Source organism: Eleutherodactylus coqui, chromosome 12 (genome assembly GCF_035609145.1).
Source record: "Eleutherodactylus coqui strain aEleCoq1 chromosome 12, aEleCoq1.hap1, whole genome shotgun sequence".
Lineage (NCBI taxonomy): Eukaryota > Metazoa > Chordata > Amphibia > Anura > Eleutherodactylidae > Eleutherodactylus > Eleutherodactylus coqui.
Genome location: NC_089848.1, coordinates 58,914,291 through 58,934,680, shown reverse-complemented (window position 1 = coordinate 58,934,680; position 20,390 = coordinate 58,914,291). Strand labels below are relative to the sequence as shown.

At 42.7% G+C, this 20,390-nt stretch overlaps 1 protein-coding gene across 1 annotated transcript in view; it reads left to right on the top strand.

Annotated features, from left to right (window-relative positions):
- The window catches only part of CHN2 (chimerin 2), a 317,209-nt gene extending 299,612 nt beyond the window's left edge, over positions 1–17,597 (top strand). Inside the window, exons 11-13 of the mRNA XM_066585622.1 lie at positions 8,584–8,721; positions 11,995–12,100; positions 14,082–17,597. Of these exons, the coding sequence (XP_066441719.1) occupies positions 8,584–8,721; positions 11,995–12,100; positions 14,082–14,253 (416 nt within the window). The 3' untranslated portion in view covers positions 14,254–17,597. The remainder of the gene's footprint in view (positions 1–8,583; positions 8,722–11,994; positions 12,101–14,081) is intronic.
- Positions 17,598–20,390: the final 2,793 nt, after the last annotated feature.

Genomic DNA, 20,390 nt, shown 5'->3' with positions numbered 1-20,390 from the left:
TGATTACTAATGCATGACTGCACTGCACACTGCTGTGATTAGCCAGTGTTGCCCAGGTGAGCAGCACTAGCAAATCAGAGCAGCATGTGGTGTCTAAAGGCCCATTTAGACACAACGATTATCGCTCATAATTCACTTAGAAGCCATCTTTTGAGCGATAATCGTTGCGTGTAAACATGCCCGTCTTTCAGTTTTCTGCCGAACGATGGAAATTCAGTTTGGCTTGAAATCTGTCATTCAGCAGAACAGCTGATAAGACGGACCGCACGCTGTGTTCTGCCCGTGGAGCGCTGATAAGGGCTGATTGCATTGTATCAGCTGTTCTCAGCTGTCAGCCCCGCCGGCAGAACAAAGAGAATTTATTCAGAAAGCAGCAGGCGGTCCTCTGAATAAATTCAGCACCCAGTAGCTCACACAATACTAATTGGTACTGATAGGCATTAGTACCAATTAGTAGATTATGCAAAATGAACATATGTTTTGAGCGATCATCTTTGTGTCTAAACGCACCTTTAGACTACCGATACATATTAATGTACAGTGTGCATCAGGTAGTCGGAGAACCAGTGCAGCCATCTTTGTTTGTCCAGGACGGAGGATCACATGAAACTTTTAGGAACAATGTCGCAGAACGGGATTGTGAATGAGCTCGGATTCCATGATAAATTGTCAACCATACATACTTAAACGGAACCCGTCAAATGAACATGCGGTTCAATCTAGCGACACCATGTCTGAGAGCAAAATGAGCTAAACAATGAGTATTTACGAGACCGAAAATCGCATTTGCCTGCATTTTTCACCCGCTCCTGCAGGTCTTTGTGTGCGCAAATACACTGCATCCTTGTACACGCAAAAAAGGGCACGGCGGAGCTCATTGATTCGATACAAAAATACGTAGTGAATCTACAGGTTTCCTGCGTATTCACTGCATATTAGCATCGGCCCCTTCACTTCAATGGCCTATTGTGGTGTGCAATACCAAAATAGAACACGCCGTGTATTTTTTCACGCACACGTGAATGAACCTATTGAAAATAATGGGTTTTATTCACTGCATTTTACGCTCACAAAAAGTGCACACGTAACGCACGACGCAAATACGTCCGAGTATACAAGCCTTAACTTATCATTTAATCAGTTGAACCTCTGCTATTTCTGAGCTTGGATGTCCAGTAGGTGGTCCTATCAGTGACTGTCTTTGGATGCACAGTCAGTTCTATAACCTGCCTATAGGACTGCATTTTCATTGTGATTCGTTCTTGAACGCCTTAATGACCGCCCATACGTTTTTTGACAGCTGCCGTTAAGGAGCTTTCTTCTGCAGCACCATCTTTTGACGGCGGCTGCATGAGAAGCCTGGTATGGGTCTCCCGTCCCAGGTGGAGCGGGTGTTCAGCTGTCGGATGACATCCTGGCACTTGCTCTTAACAGCGGGGACCAAAGAAACTTTTGATCCCCGATGTTTAACCCTTTACATGCTACTGTCAGTGCATCTGCAACATGTAAAAGGCTGACAGAGGGAAGGGGCTCCCTATCTCACCCATCAGACCCCTGCGATGTGATTGCGGGATCCTGATGCTATGGCACCCAGAGGCTTGACTATAGCTTCTGGGTTTGCCAACTATGGTGGTCTATTCACTGGTCATGTAAGATGAAGACTAGAGTTCATTCCGCAAAAAACAGGCCCACATAAAGCTCCATCGATGGAAAAATAAAAATGTTATGACTCTTGGAATGCGGCGACACAAAAGCAAATCTTGAAGTGATTTTTGTGTGTAAAAATAGCAAAACATAAAAAAACGTATAAACTTGGTATAACTGGAACCGTGCAGACCCAGAGAATAACATTATCACATTAGTTATTTCGCAAACTGAAGGTCGTTAAAATGAAATCCAAAAAACAAATAGAATTTCTTTTTTTCCCCCTAAAAAATATGAATAAAAGTTATACAATACATTATATGTACCCACAAATAATGCCATTAAGGGCTCAGTCACACGGGCACCGATCCTCCCGTGTTACTGCAGGATAAGATGGCTGCACCGCGTGCAGACGACTCTCTGCATGACCGGCTCCATTGCCGGCCATGTGTTCTTTCTTCCAGCAGTGCGGAGAGTCGTCCGCAACTGCAGTGCAGCGGTCTTAATCCTGCAGAAACACGGACTGATCGGCGCCCGTGTGACTGAGCCCTATGGCCTCGTCCACAAGGGCGACAAGGCATCACTCCTTCATGCAATATCACTGCAGTTTCCCGCGATGATACCATGATTTTGTAGCACCACATGCAAGGGTTTTTTTTTGGGGGGGGGGCTTGAAATATAAGCCCTACCATGAAAATATGCCCTAGCTGCAGACATTTTTTTTAAAAAAAGTATACATCACCTTGGAACCACTGTCCGGGCTCCACTGCATCTTCTCACAGGCCCCGGCAATGTTTTTCATCTCTTCTGGCCGAGGATTGAAAAATCCCCGCCTCCTGGAAGCGCTGGCTGTGATTGGCTGACGCTTAGCCAATCAAAGCCAACGTTTGATGAATGGCTGTGATTGGTTCATCGAACGCTGGCTGTGATTGGCTAAGCACCAGCCAATCAGAGGCAGCGCTTGCAGGAGGCAGGAATTTTTTAAACTCCGACCAGAAGAGATGAAGGAGAATAGTGCCGAGGAGAAGATGAGCCGGAGCTGACAACGCTTCTAAGGTGATGTATACATTTTTTTACATTTTTTTTCCTGCAGTTAGGGCTTTGATTATGGCTTTGACGGTAAGAAGATGCATTGCGTCCTACTGTCAAAGTTGCATTGCACCGCATGAAAATCGTGTTTTCGTGCGATCCAGTGCAACAGAGATTAAGGCTCCATAGGGAAACATGGGATACAAAACCTCACGACTGGTGGGCATATCGCCGGACCCGCAAGGTTTTTGTGTCGGGATGTCGCATGCTACAAAACATCACGTGTGAATTAACCCATGGAAAGCATGGGCTTCACATACATGCGATTTGCAACATTGTAGCATTATCATTGTAGCAAGATCATGCGACTTTGTTGCTTGTGTGAACAAGGCCTTAAAAATACTACTTCTCCCGCAAAAAAGAAGCCCTCACACCGCCATGTCGACAGGGAAAATGAAAAGGTTATGGCTCCTGGAATGTGGCGATGAAAAAAAACTGAAAAATGAGTTGGTCATGAAGGCGCAAACAGGCATCGTCACGAAGGAGTTAAATAAAAGTTTTAATAAACGTGAACAAAAAACTATTTTGGAAACCTTTTCAGATGCAATGAACTTCCTGCAAAGCGAAGTCCAACACTTGACTTCTGAAATCATATCCGTATTTTCCATGATGAGTAAAAATGTTCTATTAATATTTTATATTAAAAATAAAGCGCAGTCTTCTATCATCAGGCGGAGGGGAAGGCGCTGGGGTTCGGTTTCACCAACACAATGTATATTGCAGGCTGCTCATTGGTGTTGAAAGTTTTCAAACTGCTTTGTGATATTGTAATCAATCCTGACAGTCCAAAGATGTCATCCTAAAATATTCATGTGCGAGGCTGTGGGGATTGGGTTTCACAAGGAGAATTCTCTTGTCATAGAATAAAACTAATCATATTACTGCGCAGTCATAAAGGACTATAAATGGAACCGGACCTGCAGATCCTTCTGATTTTCAGCTATGACCGGATTCATGAGCAAAATACGAACACATGTTAACAATCGGCCATATATGGATCTGCTACACAGGTTGTTACAAACGTAACAGGGGTGTATGGGACATGGGGGTCCAGAATAGAATAGTATGGTGTAAGATAGGTCTAACCAGACACCCTGGGGTCCCATTGCAAAATCTGGAATGAGGCCCTCATTGCAGGGGATTGCGTGTTCTGGAACAATACGTATGTACACACAAGTGTATAGATATATATATAGATAGATATAAATATATGTCAATGCAATTTCACACAGTCGGAGAATAGGCACACAAGGCAGATCTCGACAGCAATTCTACCCAAAATCCACAGCTGATATATATATATCGAAAATATATACACACCGAATATATATATATAAAATATATTCAATTTCACACAATCCGAGAACACAAGGCAATTCTACCCAAAATCCACCGCACCAAAAATCACACCACATGTTACAGTTTTTGTCGTGGATTTCTTGGCAGAGATACTGCAGATTTGCCGCAGATTTCGCCCTATGCATTGCATAGGTTGAACTTTGTCATGAAATTCCGGAGCATAAATCGGCATGCTATGGATTTCAGATCTGCAGCCAATATTGGTTTCCGGCATGAATTTCATACAGACAGGCTCAGACTGACCACAGATGAATTCCCAATGGGCCCTGAACACCTTCCTTAGCTGTATGGTGGGCCCTAGGCATCCCAGACTGACACTGCATACAGATTTTTGCATAGTGTGTGGATGAGATTTGTTGCATTGTGTGTCTAGCACGTTTGCCACTACTGTAAATGCCACAGAGGTTTCATGCAGAAATTCTACATCAAAAATTCTACTGTGATTCAGCGTTATTCAATAAAGTATTGAAAGGAACAAATGATAAACACTATTTGTAGCACTGTGTATGGGTAGATGGATGATATGAGATAGGTAGATGGATAGGAGATAGAGAGAGAGATAGATGATAGAGATGATAGAGAGATATGAGATAGATAGTTATGAGAGAGATATAAGATAGATAGATATTAGATTGATATGAGAGATAGATAGATATGAGAGAGATATGACAGAGAGGGAGAGAGAGATGACAGAGAGGGAGAGAGAGATGACAGAGAGGGAGAGAGAGATGACAGAGAGGGAGAGAGAGATGACAGAGAGGGAGAGAGAGATGACAGAGAGGGATGACAGAGAGGGAGAGAGGGATGACAGAGAGGGAGAGAGGGATGACAGAGAGGGAGAGAGGGATGACAGAGAGGGAGAGAGGGATGACAGAGAGGGATGGGAGAGAGAGATGACAGAGAGGGAGAGAGAGATGACAGAGAGGGATGACAGAGAGGGAGAGAGGGATGACAGAGAGGGAGAGAGGGATGACAGAGAGGGAGAGAGAGATGACAGAGAGGGAGAGAGGGATGACAGAGAGGGATGGGAGAGAGAGATGACAGAGAGGGAGAGAGAGATGACAGAGAGGGATGACCGAGAGGGAGAGAGGGATGACCGAGAGGGATGACCGAGAGGGAAAGAGGGATGACCAAGAGGGAGAGAGGGATGACCGAGAGGGAGAGAGAGATGACAGAGAGGGAGAGAGAGATGACAGAGGGAGAGAGAGAGATGACAGAGGGAGAGAGAGATGACAGAGGGAGAGAGAGAGATGACAGAGGGAGAGAGAGAGATGACAGAGGGAGAGCGAGAGATGACAGAGGGAGAGCGAGAGATGACAGAGGGAGAGCGAGAGATGACAGAGGGAGAGCGAGAGATGACAGAGGGAGAGCGAGAGATGACAGAGGGAGAGAGAGAGATGACAGAGGGAGAGAGAGAGATGACAGAGGGAGAGAGAGATGAGAGAGGGAGAGAGAGAGATGAGAGAGAGATGACAGAGAGGGAGAGAGAGAGAGATGACAGAGAGGGAGAGAGAGAGAGGACAGAGAGAGATATATAAGATAGATAGATATAGGAATGAGGTAGGTAGATATATAAATAGATTTTTGCAAGTATTTGAACATGGTGGGAACCAAATAAATGTCACCAATGGCTTTGTTTGTTGATACATGTTATTGTTCAGTTGGTAGTAACCGTATAGTACGGAGCACTAGAAGCTGCGCCATCACATGGTTACTACATATGAAACAGGTGCGGCACGTCTTGGATCAGATCCTGCTTACATGAATGGATTTTACTGATCCCCTGTTGACAGAGCCAATTCATTGAGAAATGGCATTCATAGAACAAAAGATCAGTTTAATGGCCTGATGGGTGCAGCTGTGGGTTTATTGTTCCTAAAATGATTATAATTGTCTACTGGGAGTATAGATGAAAGCATTGCAAATATTCCAGCGCATCATTATTGCTGCTCATTAAAAGGTACGGCGCAGAGACCTCAGTACTAACGCCTATTCAAATCTATGGGGCATGCATCATAGACTGGGCTCCCATGTACAGAGGAACTTTACTATTTGTTTGTATAGTGTCTTGCACAATGCATCTTCTTAAGATGAACATCCTTAACTGGATATTGACTCATAGGTTAGCTACCATCCAATAGGTGGCGCTGTGGAAAAAAGTACTCTAGCACTGATTTACATAGCTTTTTTCCCAGGGAGCATTGCATGGGTTACATAAGGTTCTATAAACCCTTGTGGTATACTCCACAAGTAGAAACATTATCCCCTTCCCCTGCGGACTGACAGTAAACGTTCAAATAACTGGGTGTTCGATCAGAGGGTCGTAAAATGGAGAGTCCCTTTAAGTCCCTCTTCACATCTAGTTATGATGTACATTTGGGAGCACAGGAAGGCAAGTATACGTCTGTATGGTGATAGCAATGCTTTCCGCAGTATGCATCTGTGAGACAAAATCTCAGGCGGACCAGTAGACGGTCAGAAACACACAGAGGTACAGGTATTATGGGTGCCATATTTAAGGGATATATGATATGGATCAGAAATAAAGCCAAGAGGCATAAGCCTTCAATTATGGATGTGAAAGATCCCCCTCTAAATAAATCTGATACATAATAACTAGAGATGAGCGAGCATACTCGCTAAGAGCAATAACTCGAGCGAGCATTGCCATTAGTGAGTACCTGCCCGCTCGGAAGAAAAGATTCGGGTGCCGGGGGGGACGGAGGGGAGATCTCTCTCTCCCCTCCGCTCCCCACTGCTCACTCCCGCAACTCACCGCTCCCCTGCGCCAGCACCCGAATCTTTTCTTCCGAGCGGGCAGGTACTCGCTAAGGGCAATGCTCGCTCATGTAATTGCCCTTAGCGAGTATGCTCGCTTATCTCTAATAATAACAGATTCTATGTCTACAGGGTATTGCATGTAGCAGATTTCTATGTCTATAGGGCATTGCATTTTACATTTCTACCAAAAATGTGCCTCCAAGCCAAAGCGTATATACTATGTGTGTGTTCAGGAATATCAAATGACTTGAAAACTTGGGAAGTCTGGAAAAGTGCTTAAAAATAGAGCAGCGGGGAGACCGGGGCCGGAGCGGCACAGACTTTCACTGTGTCCAGTTGACATACCATTGACTAAGTAATGTATATTTATAGAAAACTATTTCCCCCCGCTGGTTTCCAGCGCTGCCCGGGTTATGGAGGCACGTCTGTCTAGAGAGTGTTCAGTAAGGCGCTACATATTTCCCTTATCTTTGTTAGTGGAGTGTCGGCATCGGCCACCCACGTTGTTCCACGTCTCCCTGCAACCAGCAGACGATGTAATTAGGAGGGCTGGATTCACTAGACATATACTCATACCAACAAGCTTAGGAGAAAAAGCGTAGAGCTCACTATATTATGGCTGCATTCACGCGTTGCGGAATCCGATCTCAATTTTTACAAGAAGTATTTGAGCTCTTTCAAAGCACCCGACAGTCATCCCACGTATGGCCAATAATCAGTGAATGGAGGCGGCGCAGGACGGAGATCGCTTCCTAGATGAACACCCAGAAGACTGTGTAGACGGGCCGATTGTCGTTTGATTTTTATGTCTTCACATACGAATGATAAGCGAACAAATTATCGCTCGTCATTCAGTTGCTGGCAGCACTTACAGGGAATCTGAATGATAACCGTTCAGTGTAAAAGGGCCCTAAGCCTTAGGGCTCCTTCAGACAGGCTTTTGCGCGAATGCACACTCTTCAGTGCAACGTATTTGTGCTATGCACGAGGTCCATTTGCGCATGTGCCTGCGCATAGTACTGTACTGCTTTGCGCACATAGGGTCATTTCATGTGTGCGTACAACGCACCCATGCCCTATTTAGCCTAATGAGGTCAGATGTGTTTTTTTCCCCCCACAGTTTTGCGTTGTATCGCGTGCGCATTCGTGCACCTCCCGTAGACTTCTTTGAGGACCTTTCCACAAGGGACAAGGCTTTTTCCAGTCTCATACACGTGGCTTGTACTGTAGATGCTGCAGATTTTCTGCACCAAATCCCGTTGTGGGAATTCCCCAGCGTTTACATCTTATGTGAAGGTGGCCTTTGGTCTGGTGCCCACAGGGGCTCTACAGAGGCACATATAGTCCCTGGCGCTGTGTACTATGGAGCCATAGTCTCTTCATATGGTGTTCTGTACAGCAGTCTTAGAAACAATCAATCCTAGAAGCAGTGCTACAAGTGGAGTGTGATACATAATCTAACAGAAAATACTCTGTATGATATCAGGAAGGCCTCATAGAAGTCTATGGGTGTACCACTAATCAGATGCCCTTACAATGAGCCCCTACCAACAAGCTCAACGCTCAGTTACAAAGGGTTAATGTATTGCGGTAATTCTGATTGCTTCTCAATCCTCTGCTCTTGTACACATTTACTAACAGACCATTTTGGGTTTATCACTGTGTGGCAGACATTGATGTATATCTGATATTTCTCTTTTTCCTTTCCAGATGGCGACAAGACTGATCTCTCCAGTACTACCTATCCAGACATAAACATCATTGCTGGGGCACTGAAATTATATTTTCGAGACTTACCGATTCCAGTGATCACATATGACACGTATTCCAAATTCATCGAAGCATCAAGTAAGAGCATACAGTCATTGTTGCTTAAAGGCGGAATAACTACCCTCCAATAGGTGGCACTACAGTGGCATTTTTCCTTCCTCTATTTGCATACCTTTTCCCAGAGAGCATTGCATGGCCTGTAAGATTCCCTACACCAACTTGGTGCTCTCCACAAGAAACTTTATCACCCTAGACCGACTTGAACCCATTATACCCACACTACACATAGCACAGTGTATCAGTGTTCCTTTAATTTATTTCATAGATATAACTCAGTATGTACAGTTAATGTTAGTAGACCATTCATCAAGTGATAAGACTGGTACTAAACTCTGATCTCCTTGGTGGTGCACGCAACTTGGTATCCTGGAGTAGAACTAGTGCACTTTGGCTCCGTATAGCAGATTTGGCCATTATGTGAACAGATCTTGCCAGTTGGCTGCTGTTATGTACTGATAGCAAGAACATTAGTAAGCATTCTACTGTAGAGCGAGATCAACAGCAAGGGTTATACCAGGTGTGTGATAAATTATGTCACAGGGACTGCATTAGGACTGGATATATTATGTATTTCAAAATATCATGTAAAAGCACTAATATTAGAGTCTCTCCCTTTGCTTCCTCCTCGGATATCATGTATATGGCAGCCTGTATCCTGTCCATGCCAAAGGCAGAGAATTTCATTAAACTGTGATTGCCACAATTCCAGTAATAGAGGAAAATTGTGAAGTGCTATAATATATATATATATATATATATATATATATATATATATATATATATATATATATATAAAATTAGGAATTTATTGCACCACACAGCTCTGCCACATGCACGTCACACACACACAGCTCTGCTACATTGCTTTCACACATGAGCTGCAAGTGACTTACGAACTTCAGCAGCTCACTGAGGAGACATGTTCACTTGTAGCTTTTTCGCATATCTGCTGCATGAGATTTACAAACTTCAGCTTGTGGCTGAGGTGACATTATGGCTTGTCGCTGTGTCATGTAAGCTGCATTAGCTTCTTGGCGGTGATGAACCTTCTGTGGTGACATGTTTGCATACAGCGACGGTTAGTTACAACACTGGCCAACGGTTGACGATTAGATAAAGGACGGACTGGTGTTGGCGGCATTAGCACTTGGGATGACATGACATCACATTCAGATGTGAAGATAGCGGTGAAGGACTATGCTTCAATGCTATTGGCTCTGTCAGGCTCTGCATGTAAGTCACACTGAACACACGGACGAATGGACAGACAAGTGGTCGTTAGCACTTTGAAATATATATATATATATATATAATGAGTATATTTGTTTATTTATTTATACACACAGACATAGATGCAGATTTCATCCACTTGTAACCATGTGGGAGGTGTATCAGCCCTTTGTGCTCTCCATGAAGGGATTCAAGGGTCAGGGGAATTATTGACAATTTAATCAAAGTTTTATTATGGAAGACTTTTTGATAACTTTGTTATTTGTACACCGTTATCAGCGGATGGTAATATACTGCAGATTATCCAGCACTAGTGACTCAGCAGTAAGCACGGTGGGCTCGCAATACTGAGATGGAATTCGAATCCAGGGGCGACTAGGGGAACATTTGTTTGAAAAAATGCTAATAGAGATATAGTGTTGTGTGAGCAACGCTCTCCACTGCCCATACTCCAGTAATGGAGCCTGCAAACTGCCTGGCTTATAGGGTATTATAATGACAAGAAATTGCATTTTGGTACTCACTCATCTCTAGTGTTTACCTATATTTTGCAGGATAACACATTTCTTTGGATAATCCCTTAATTTTTGATGTACAATCAGTGTCCACTGAGCATGTCCATTTAGTGCATTGGTGAATAAATTTCATAGAATGACCAATGAGAAGGTGGGAAATTCTTTGGGTGGGAGAGACAGATAATCAGTTCTTATCTGTAGAGAAAAATGGCTGATTGAAGAGAGCACATGCTATATATATATATATATATATATATATATATATATATATATATATATATTATGGAAGAACTGATTATCTGTCTCTCCCACCCATCTTCTCATCTGTCACTTAATGAAATTCACTCACCAATGCGGTGCTGTTTAATATATTGTATAAGCCCAATATCCATGGGTGGATCTGATCTGCGGAATCCGTGTGGGTCACCCACGCAGAAGACCTGCAAATCAAGCCACCCATAGTGAAGCATGGGCGTCCGCACATGAATTTAAGCATGCAAATTTGTTTTGCAGACTTTTTGGTCTGGAGAACAAATCACAGCATGCTCCAGTTCAGTGCGGATTCAGCATGGACGGCTTCCATTGAAGTCAATGGAAGCCGTCCGATCCATGGCCCGTCTGCAATTTACATTGCGGATGGGCTGCTGATTCCACGGGAAAGCAAAAAAGTAAAGTAAAGTAAAAAAAAACTCCACTGCGCATGTGCGGCGGCATGCCGGATGGCACTTCCGCACACATCTACAGTGAAGAAGATAGGAGACGCACAGAAGACCCGGGCAGGTACGCTTTGTGCTCAGCCACAGGCAGGGTCAGATTCGCATGCGTAATCCGATCCGCCCGTGAAAATTAAAAGTGAGAGGTGAGGAACTACACTGGAGGGTGACCTGGTAGCTCTGCATTAAAAACTGTGCATGTGCAGACAGATGGCAGGAGTCCTGTATGTGTGTGTGTATGTATGTATGTATGTATTATCAAAACTCTAATGATTGATGAGAAAAGGAAAGGGATCAGGAATAAGTAGATCAATGATTGTCCATCCAAATCTAAAACCATACCTCCGAGGACAGGGGCTGACGTGAACACTGCATATAACCACCATGGTATACTATAAGGTCGGAAATAGACAATGGACTGAAGTTGCGGTTATGTTGCATCTAATGCATAACAGTTGTATTCTGATAGAAATGGGATATTGACTACTGCATTTACTATCACTAGGATGTGACTCCGGCGTCGCATCTTATGGCAAAAAGCAGCCATCTGGTCCAGGCCTAAAGTAACACAGCTAGATTGTTATGTTTAAACATTATTGTCTATGGAGAAAGAAAGATATAACAGATTTATAAAATGTATCAATTATGCCTTTCATGCAGAAGTGCAAGATAGTGAAACGTTGCTGTGAACTGCTCCATATTGGCCAATTAAATAAACTGCAGCATTGGTATTTCAGTTGATCATTATACATGAAGCTGAGATCTGAGACAGTTCAGGCTCAGCAGCTATTACTATGAATATAATATATTGCAAACCTTTCTTTTTTTTTTAGAAATATCCAACCCAGATGAGAGGCTAGAAGCGATACATGAAGCACTGATGCTCCTGCCTCCTGCACATTTTGAGACACTTAGGTACCTCATGATCCACCTCAAAAAGTAGGTATCTTCAATTTGCTATGCCTTAAAGGAGTATTTCCATTATAGACTTTCATGCAATATCTGCAGGATATGCCATAAAAGTCAAATAGGTGCCAGTCCTACCTCTGGGACCCACGCCAATCTTTAGTTACTGGCCCCATCCAGGCTGTACGAGGTGGCCAGAGATTGACAGTTTTACAGGAACAGATGAGCGAGCTTTGCTGTTTTTGTAACTCCCATAGAAATCACTGGGAGTTACACAAACCGCATAACACAGTGAGCTCCCAATTACACAAACTGTTCATTTTGTTTTGCTGCTGTTTATTTTGTTGTTTGTGTTACTCCCATTGATTTTAATGGATGTTAAGAAAACAGTGTGGCCCAGCCATGCTCGGCTGTTTCTGTCTACCTGACCACCTCGTACGGAGCAGTGTTCCCATTATACGGCCATGTTTGGTCAAAATGGGAACACCCACTTAATGGTGACAATATAACACTGAGTGATAGGAACTGAAAATATAGAAGTGAAGCAAGAGACATTATAACCAATTATCTGTTATGAAGCGTAAAAATACATACAGTTGCAAAGTATTTTATTAGACAGCCAACATCCAATTTGATATAAGCATATACAGTATATATTAAGTATATAAACCATACAATTCAGTACACCGGACCGGGCCTGGAGAACAGAAATAAACACCATTGTGAGAATACCCTTTTAAGAATAGTATATTGATCAGTGCTGTGTAAACTGCACAAACATCGTGAAAATATTTTCTCTAGTACGTTTTACTAGTTGTACCTTAAAGGGATTTTCCTACAACTTAAAATTTCTTCACAGCGACTCTGTCCTTCCTAGTTGCTGCTGACCAGGACATGTGACTGCTGCAGCCAATCACTGATGCCAGCAGTGATCTTCTATAACCAGTGATTGGCTGCCGTAGTCACATGCCCTGGTCAGCAGCAACCAGGAAGTACAGAGTGGTTGTCAATCTATTTTAAATTGTAGGAAAACCCCTTTAAATAATAATCACATTTATATGTATATCAAAATGCTACCTAAAAGAGAGAAACTGCTTCATAAAATGTCTTTCTGGAGGGGAAGGATATTACAGGATATAAATCTTAGGTTAATTGTTAATCCGGGTATACAGGCAGGTAGGAACTATTAGGGGTTGATCCGGGGATTAGTCTGATTGCCATTAGGGAGTTGGGAAGGAATTTTCCCCCAAATGGGCTAATTGGCTTCTGCCTCTTGGGTTTTTTTGCCTTCCTCTAGATCAACAACATAGGATAAATGTCTTCATTCGGCCTTACATACTATGTGTCCTACTGCTATCTGGACCCTCGGTACATGCACACACAGTACATAAATGTATTAATGTGTTACATACTGTACATGACCATTCATGTGAATCACCAATGTATGGTATTTCATTTACCCTCTAGAAGAAATGTCTGGCTGGCTATGGCTTTCCCTGCCAAAATAAGTTGCTTTAATCCAAAATGAGTTATCCTAAATGAGTCAACCCCTTTTTAATTAATTTAACATAGTAGCAAAAGTGTAAAACGCCACAAGTAAAGTTCCATGGGCTATTTTGTTGCAGCAACAGACAGTGCCACACTGCAAACAAGAACTGTGCAGATCCTCCTCAGTGTGGCAGCTAAGCACATTATTTGGGGTAGCCACATATTAGGGATGCCAACCATCCTGGATAGTCCATAAAAATAGGGCACTTTTTTCAAGTGTCTGTGAAAAATATTATAGGCATTCATTCATTTTTTGAGGCTGATGATACTTGAGGAATTTCTTATGACTGTGATTATCCATAAAATATTCTGCCTGTCCGTAATTTTTGGATAAGTTGTGCAGGAAAAACAAAAAGTTCAGGTTGGCATCCCTGCCACATGCCGGCCGTAACAGATGAGCCTTTTTCACAGCAGAATTGTTCATTTTCATTCACATTTTACATGTTTCTGTTATTCCTAATTGCAGGGTTACACAGAATGACAAGGAGAATCTGATGGGAGCAGAAAACCTTGGTATTGTCTTTGGGCCGACCCTGATGAGGCCTCCGGAGGAGAATGCCATGACATCCCTAAATGACATGCGGCACCAGAAACAAGTTGTGCAGATACTGATACAAAATGAAGATGTCTTATTCTGAACACATGAAGGATTGCTTTTTGCAGTTATGGCTTTAGACGACCTGAAGCAGCAAAAAGATTCATAATAACAAGTTCACTAGCTGAACTTTAGTATCTGCACCGCAGATACAGCACATGCCAAATTACTCGATGTAGCATATGTCTCATAGACATATGAACATATCTCCGTTAGAAAAGAAGGAAGGCTTAGGAAGATTATCCAGCCAAGATGTTTCGGTTGTTTTTATTTTGCCTTTTAAGTATATTTAAAAGATAAAAGCTACAACCTGTGGCTCTTTAGGGGTTTAAAAAAAACTACAACTCCCAGCATATCCTGACAGCCGTGTTGGGGATTACTGTCAAATCTTATAAAAACACGCATACAGTATTTTTGGAAAGAAGTTATTGATATATAATTATTTTGCTGCACTGTGCAATCTATCCAATGTCTTGTAGATGCGGACAGATGAAGTCGTCGTTAAGTGGTCCAACTTTGTCAATAGGGATTTTCTCATGAATCCTCATTTTTTTAATATGGGGATTTCATTCGCTGATTTATTTATGCACTTATTAAAATCTTAACTCCTCCATAGTAACTGCAAGCACATATAAGCGTTACAGACCTAGGTTTATTTTTCTGGTAGCTTAACTACTGGAGTATTTGGGTGACCACAGTTTAAAGGGAATGTATCAAGTATTTATTTTTTTTTTGTTTCCATAATTAGATTTAAGTCTAGAGAAAAGAAATAATGTGTATTTTTTATCTTGTAACTATTTATTTTTTAAAAACTTCCCTGGGGTGGACATATGGGAGATACGCCCTTCCTTTATGTATCGTCTATATAAAAGTACAACAGGGTATGTGTTTGTTTTATGACAGCTGTAATGAAACGGAGTTAGAGGTTATGGAAACCTCTGTGCATGAAAAATCAATACATATATCTTACTAAGTCCCTGCAGAAAAAGGATGCATTTATCTGGGGGTTTTTTTGCATTGGGTTTTCCTTTCCATGCTTTTAGAAAGCCTAATACTTTGCATACAAGCTCTACTGCATTTATGTTTCTGGCACTAATTGGTTGGTCTTATATAAATGCACACAAGCTCAGCTCCCCATCTCCTCTCCTCTTCTCTTTCAGAGGTTGTGTAGCATAACCACGCCTACTTAGTACTACACAGCTGTCACTCTCTGTCTCATCTTCTCTCTATGTGGGTGCTGGTCTTGTTTCGCTCTCACTGCAGATAAGAGCAAAAAACTCACTTGGAGTGAATAACAGCCCTCTATAATAGTAGCTTTCTCTGCTCTGCTTTTATCCACCATCCCCCGTCACGTTCATAGAGCCCTCAGTAATAGCTCAGTGGAAAGGCAGCTAATGCACGTTCACGACAGGGGAGCAGTCAGTTTACTCTGACTGATAGAATCTCCTAAGACTTCAGTTCTGCAGTCTGCAGTGCTTTCGAAAACAGTGCAAGAATAGAAATCAAACAATCAGAATATTGCTGTCATTTAACCCTGTGCCTTTTAGTCATGATTAAAAGACTGTTTTGACCACATCCCAGTCTACACTACAAAGCTGACAGACGAGCTGCTGAGAGCAAGAGATGTCAGCCTATTGTGTGTGCGATCCACTGTTTAGTATGAAAACTAGAATAATTTGGGATTTTTTTTTACATGGACGATCACATATAAAATGAAAACCTCATTTATACAATATGGCATTTTCTGGTGATATTTTCCCTTTAAATGGGTTTCCGGCACTAAATAATTGATGACATATCCTCAGTAGTGATGAGCAAACTTTTGAAAAGTTGGTTCAGCCAATTCACCAAACTTTTGCGAAAAGTTTGATTCAGTGCAAATTCATTCGAACGAAACCAGAACGAACCAGAAGTTCACCAAAGGCTCTAACACTCAGGATAAGCCATCAATAGCTGATCTGCAGCGCTCTGCTGCTCAGAAACCCGCTGATCAGCTGTTTTCTAGCTGCTATTTAAGTATATGTAACCGGAAGTAAATAGCTCCATACATTGTGCAGTGGCCTATTGACATAAATAGGAGCTGTGCCTGCAATACCATGGCAGGCCACTGCAGAATATACAGAGCTATCTGCTTCCTGTTCTGGATACTGTGACAGTAACACAGCTGATCAGCAGGAGTCCCAGTCAGCAGAACCCTGCTAATCAGCTATTGATGACCTATCTAGAGGATAGGTTATCAGATGTTTGGGCCGGAAAAAACCCTTTAAAGGGAACCTGTCACCAGCTATAAGCACCATAAAAGGTTATGTTGCTCATAGGGCAGGTTCCCAGGAGCCCGAGAAGGTATGTTTTATACATTCCCACCTCCCAGTCCCCATACTGTCGGCCCCGAAGGTCGGCACACGGACCCTGCACTCAGCATCGGACTCAAAGCTCCAGGCTCTGCCTATTCCTATTGATCTCTATGTCAGTGTGCACAGTCCGCAGCTTTGATTCTGCAGCTCCGTCCATGCACCAAATTTCAGCACTGAGAGTGTGGGCACCAGGAGATGGGTTGTTATACCTTCCCCTGACTCCACAGAACCTGCCCTATGAGTACCATAACTTAGATTATAGTGCTCATAGCCAATGATAGGTTCCCTTTAAATACATATAAAGGTACTCAAGTGGTCACAGGGGGGTCTGTCTGCTGCTATGCAATATACTGCCCCCCTGCTAAAAGATTTTTAAGTCCGTCCCAATCGGTCAACAGTAAGTATTAGAAATCATGCAGCTTCATCTTCAGAAACAGGAACAATTGTAAGTTTTGTGCTTCCTGTGTAACTAGAGGGGAGCGTAGGGAGCACATTGTGTAGCACATTCACATAGACATTGAGTCTACCCATAAAATACAAGTATGACATTGTACAAGCCTTAAACTTGCTTTTAAATAGAGATTGGCAATCATAAGTCTGGACTTGTCAGATTACTTTGTGTCTAATTCAGTCCATGTCCAGATACCAGAACATTACTATTAGTTTTTCGTCTGAAACCTATGATACAGTTAAAAGCTAATTTGGCAGCTCTCTTCCTGCAGGGATAAGCAGTAATAGACAAATCTAGTTTTCCGGATGACACTCGAGTGCAGTGCGAGCATTTTCTTCAATGTTCACCTCTGACTTAGCTCCTACAAATGTTGGCCAGGCTTCGCTGACGTATGCAGAAGACAATATGAAGAGACGTTTCTCGCTGGATAGATTTTCCCTGTGATTAAATATTGAACCTTTAGCACTTTTTTTACCTTTAAAGTCCTTTTCCAGTCCGTTTGGTATTTGTTTTTGGTGAAGTGTTTATGTATATGTTCCAATTTACAATTTTGTTGGAAAAATATAAGAAACTGTAAAGTGAGTGGGGTTCTGTGATTGTTTTCCTGAACGCTTCTGTTACACCACTTCATACACACCGCTCCCCACCTAAACTTCCCTCGCCCTTAGGCCCCCTGTCCACAAGTGTTGCGGTATCCTGTGGCGAATCTCAGCCACGGGAGCCGCCGCCCGGGAGCAGGAGCCGGCAGTCGGTTCTCTCTAAGTCAGCCTATCTGACAGATAGGCTGACCGCGGAGAATCGGGGCAATTCGCAGTGTGCTGCGAATTGCCGGCCGCGAGTGGAGAATCGCAATGATTCTCCGCTCTTGGACACGGGGCCGGCGCTTTCCATAGCAATGCTATGGAAAGCTTCAGACGGCGTGATTCGCCAGCGATTTACTGCCGTGGACAGGGGGCCTAAGGATCCCTCTGTAAAAACACCACAAGGCTACATTTTGTAAATAATGCCTTCCTAGGTTAACAAATCAAGTGTTGCTGACAGGGTTTCGGATTCCTCATTCTAGTTTCAGACTCTTCAAATACCCCATGATATGAGGTATTGGATTGTTACATTTGCACTCTTTAAAGGGGATGATGCTATTTGTGTACATATTTGTTTAGGTGGAACCCCATCATAAATATATCAACATAGAAAAACTAAAAAACAGCTCTGTTCACACTGGTGTCAGGGTATTTACTCTTAAAGGGTCACTCCGGTGAAAACACATTTTTCTATCAATGCGTACCCTCACCTGATTGTCTTTCACATTTTGGATGTCAACAAATGTTTATTGCATTCACTTTCATGCATCGCAGCTTCCTGTCTGATTCTTATCAGGCACCATCTTGACATTGCTTTCATGTCACTTTCATACATTAACACGCATTATATGAGCAGCTACAGACTGTGCCATCTCTGCTGCAGGTAAAACACTCTCATTACATTCTGCATCCACCTTAATAAGCTACTACCATAGATATACAGTCAGGAGGGTGAGCTGTGATCTCCTCTATTATAACTGTGTGACAGGCGCTGTGTGACCATCAGTGCCTGTGTCACCCTTTAAACAATTTCTTGGGTCCAAGTAATATCATGTAAAGAACTGACTAGAAACTGAACACATAACCCCAAGTAGATCTGAGCTGGTCAAAACGGAGATCACATGACCATCTGAGGAGAAAGAGGCCAAAGGTTTTAGATAGAAAGTAATTGCTAACCAAGGTAATACCAGCGGACATACTGGAGGATAGTTACAGGATCAATGGAAAAAAATCACTTGAGTGGCCCTTTAATAGAGCCTTGACTGTTATGACCGATCCGTTTGCAAACATCCGAACAAATCCTGACCGATCCCACTGACTAATGAGTCATCAGGGTTTCATCCAGGGTTTTCTGATGACATGAATATTGTTGCAAACTACAGTATTCTTAGCACAAAAAACACTGGAACCTCCAATGGAAACAAAGGTAACGCCGGTGTGAACAAAGCCCTGCGCCTCCTTCATGAACCAGAATAAACTGTTTAATGCATGCCATAAGCATTTATGGACATTTCTCTTGTGCGCAATTTGTTAATTTGTTTTTTTATATGTAGGTCAGGGTATTTTTCCTATTTATAATGATAGCAGAATGATCAGACTGGTTTATTAACCCTTAAGAAACCTCATATTTGAGGCATATCCTTGTTCATTGTTTTGCTACCTACATGTTGCCAGTATACCGTGGTCCATATTTATCACTGTGTTTGCACTCTTTGGTTCATTTTACTCCAAAATTGAGTTCAGTCTGCTGGGTCACATATTTATTAACAATTTGCTCCAAAATTTAAAGCGTATCTGAGTTTTCTAAAATATACCAGGTTCTCCTTACCCATTTATTTGCAGCTGTTTGCACCCTGTTTCATAACTGTAGGTTCTGTGGCCCTGCTGTTTGCAGTCAACTTTCAGACATGGACCATATAGCAAGCCTAGCATTCTGCCAGTAGTTCACTGTCCTGTACTTCCTTTTCCTCACTTCACATGCTGCATTGCTTAGTCTCAGGTCCAATCAATAGGGAGGCAGTATCTGAATATCCATCTCTCTGCTTTCACAGCATGGTTCATGCTGGCCAAATGATTAGTAAATCCAATATAATGTGCGCACACACACACACTGTAACAGGAGAGGCTAAGATTGTCATGATTGCAGACACTGTGTCTTCCTGCAGCCTGTGAATATAGCCCATTGCTTACATCCTAGCATCACAGTAACTACAGAAGCTCAGTACCTAACAACAAGCTCTGGATTGCAGAGGGGCTGGAAGGGAGATCCCTAGTGGCAGCCACTTCAAACGTCACTTGCAGTCGTAAAATAACTAAAATTTTAGTGAAAGTATATCACAAGATTGATGAGATATACACAGGCAATTACATGAGCATAAGTTAGTGCCCCTTTAAGGCTAGAAGAATGGTTTCACACAGCATGTATTTAACACCACCACTGTAGTTTTTGATCCGTGTTTTTTTGAGTCAAAGCTACGAATGGATCCAGCATGAACAAGAAGTGTACGTTCTTCCTCTATATTTCCCATGTCTTTCAAATTCATTTCTGGCTGTGGCTTAAATAGACTGCATCAAAAACTGCCACAAAAACTGTGAAGTTTTTCTAAAAAACCATTGGGTGTAAAATGACCTTTAGGCTGGATTCACACGAACGTATATCGGCTCGGTTTTCACGCCGAGCCGATATACGGTGTCCTCATCTGCAGGGGGGGGAGGATGGAAGAGCCAGGAGCAGGAACTGAGCTCCCGCCCCCTCTCCGCCCCTCTGCACTATTTGCAATGAAAGGGGACGGGG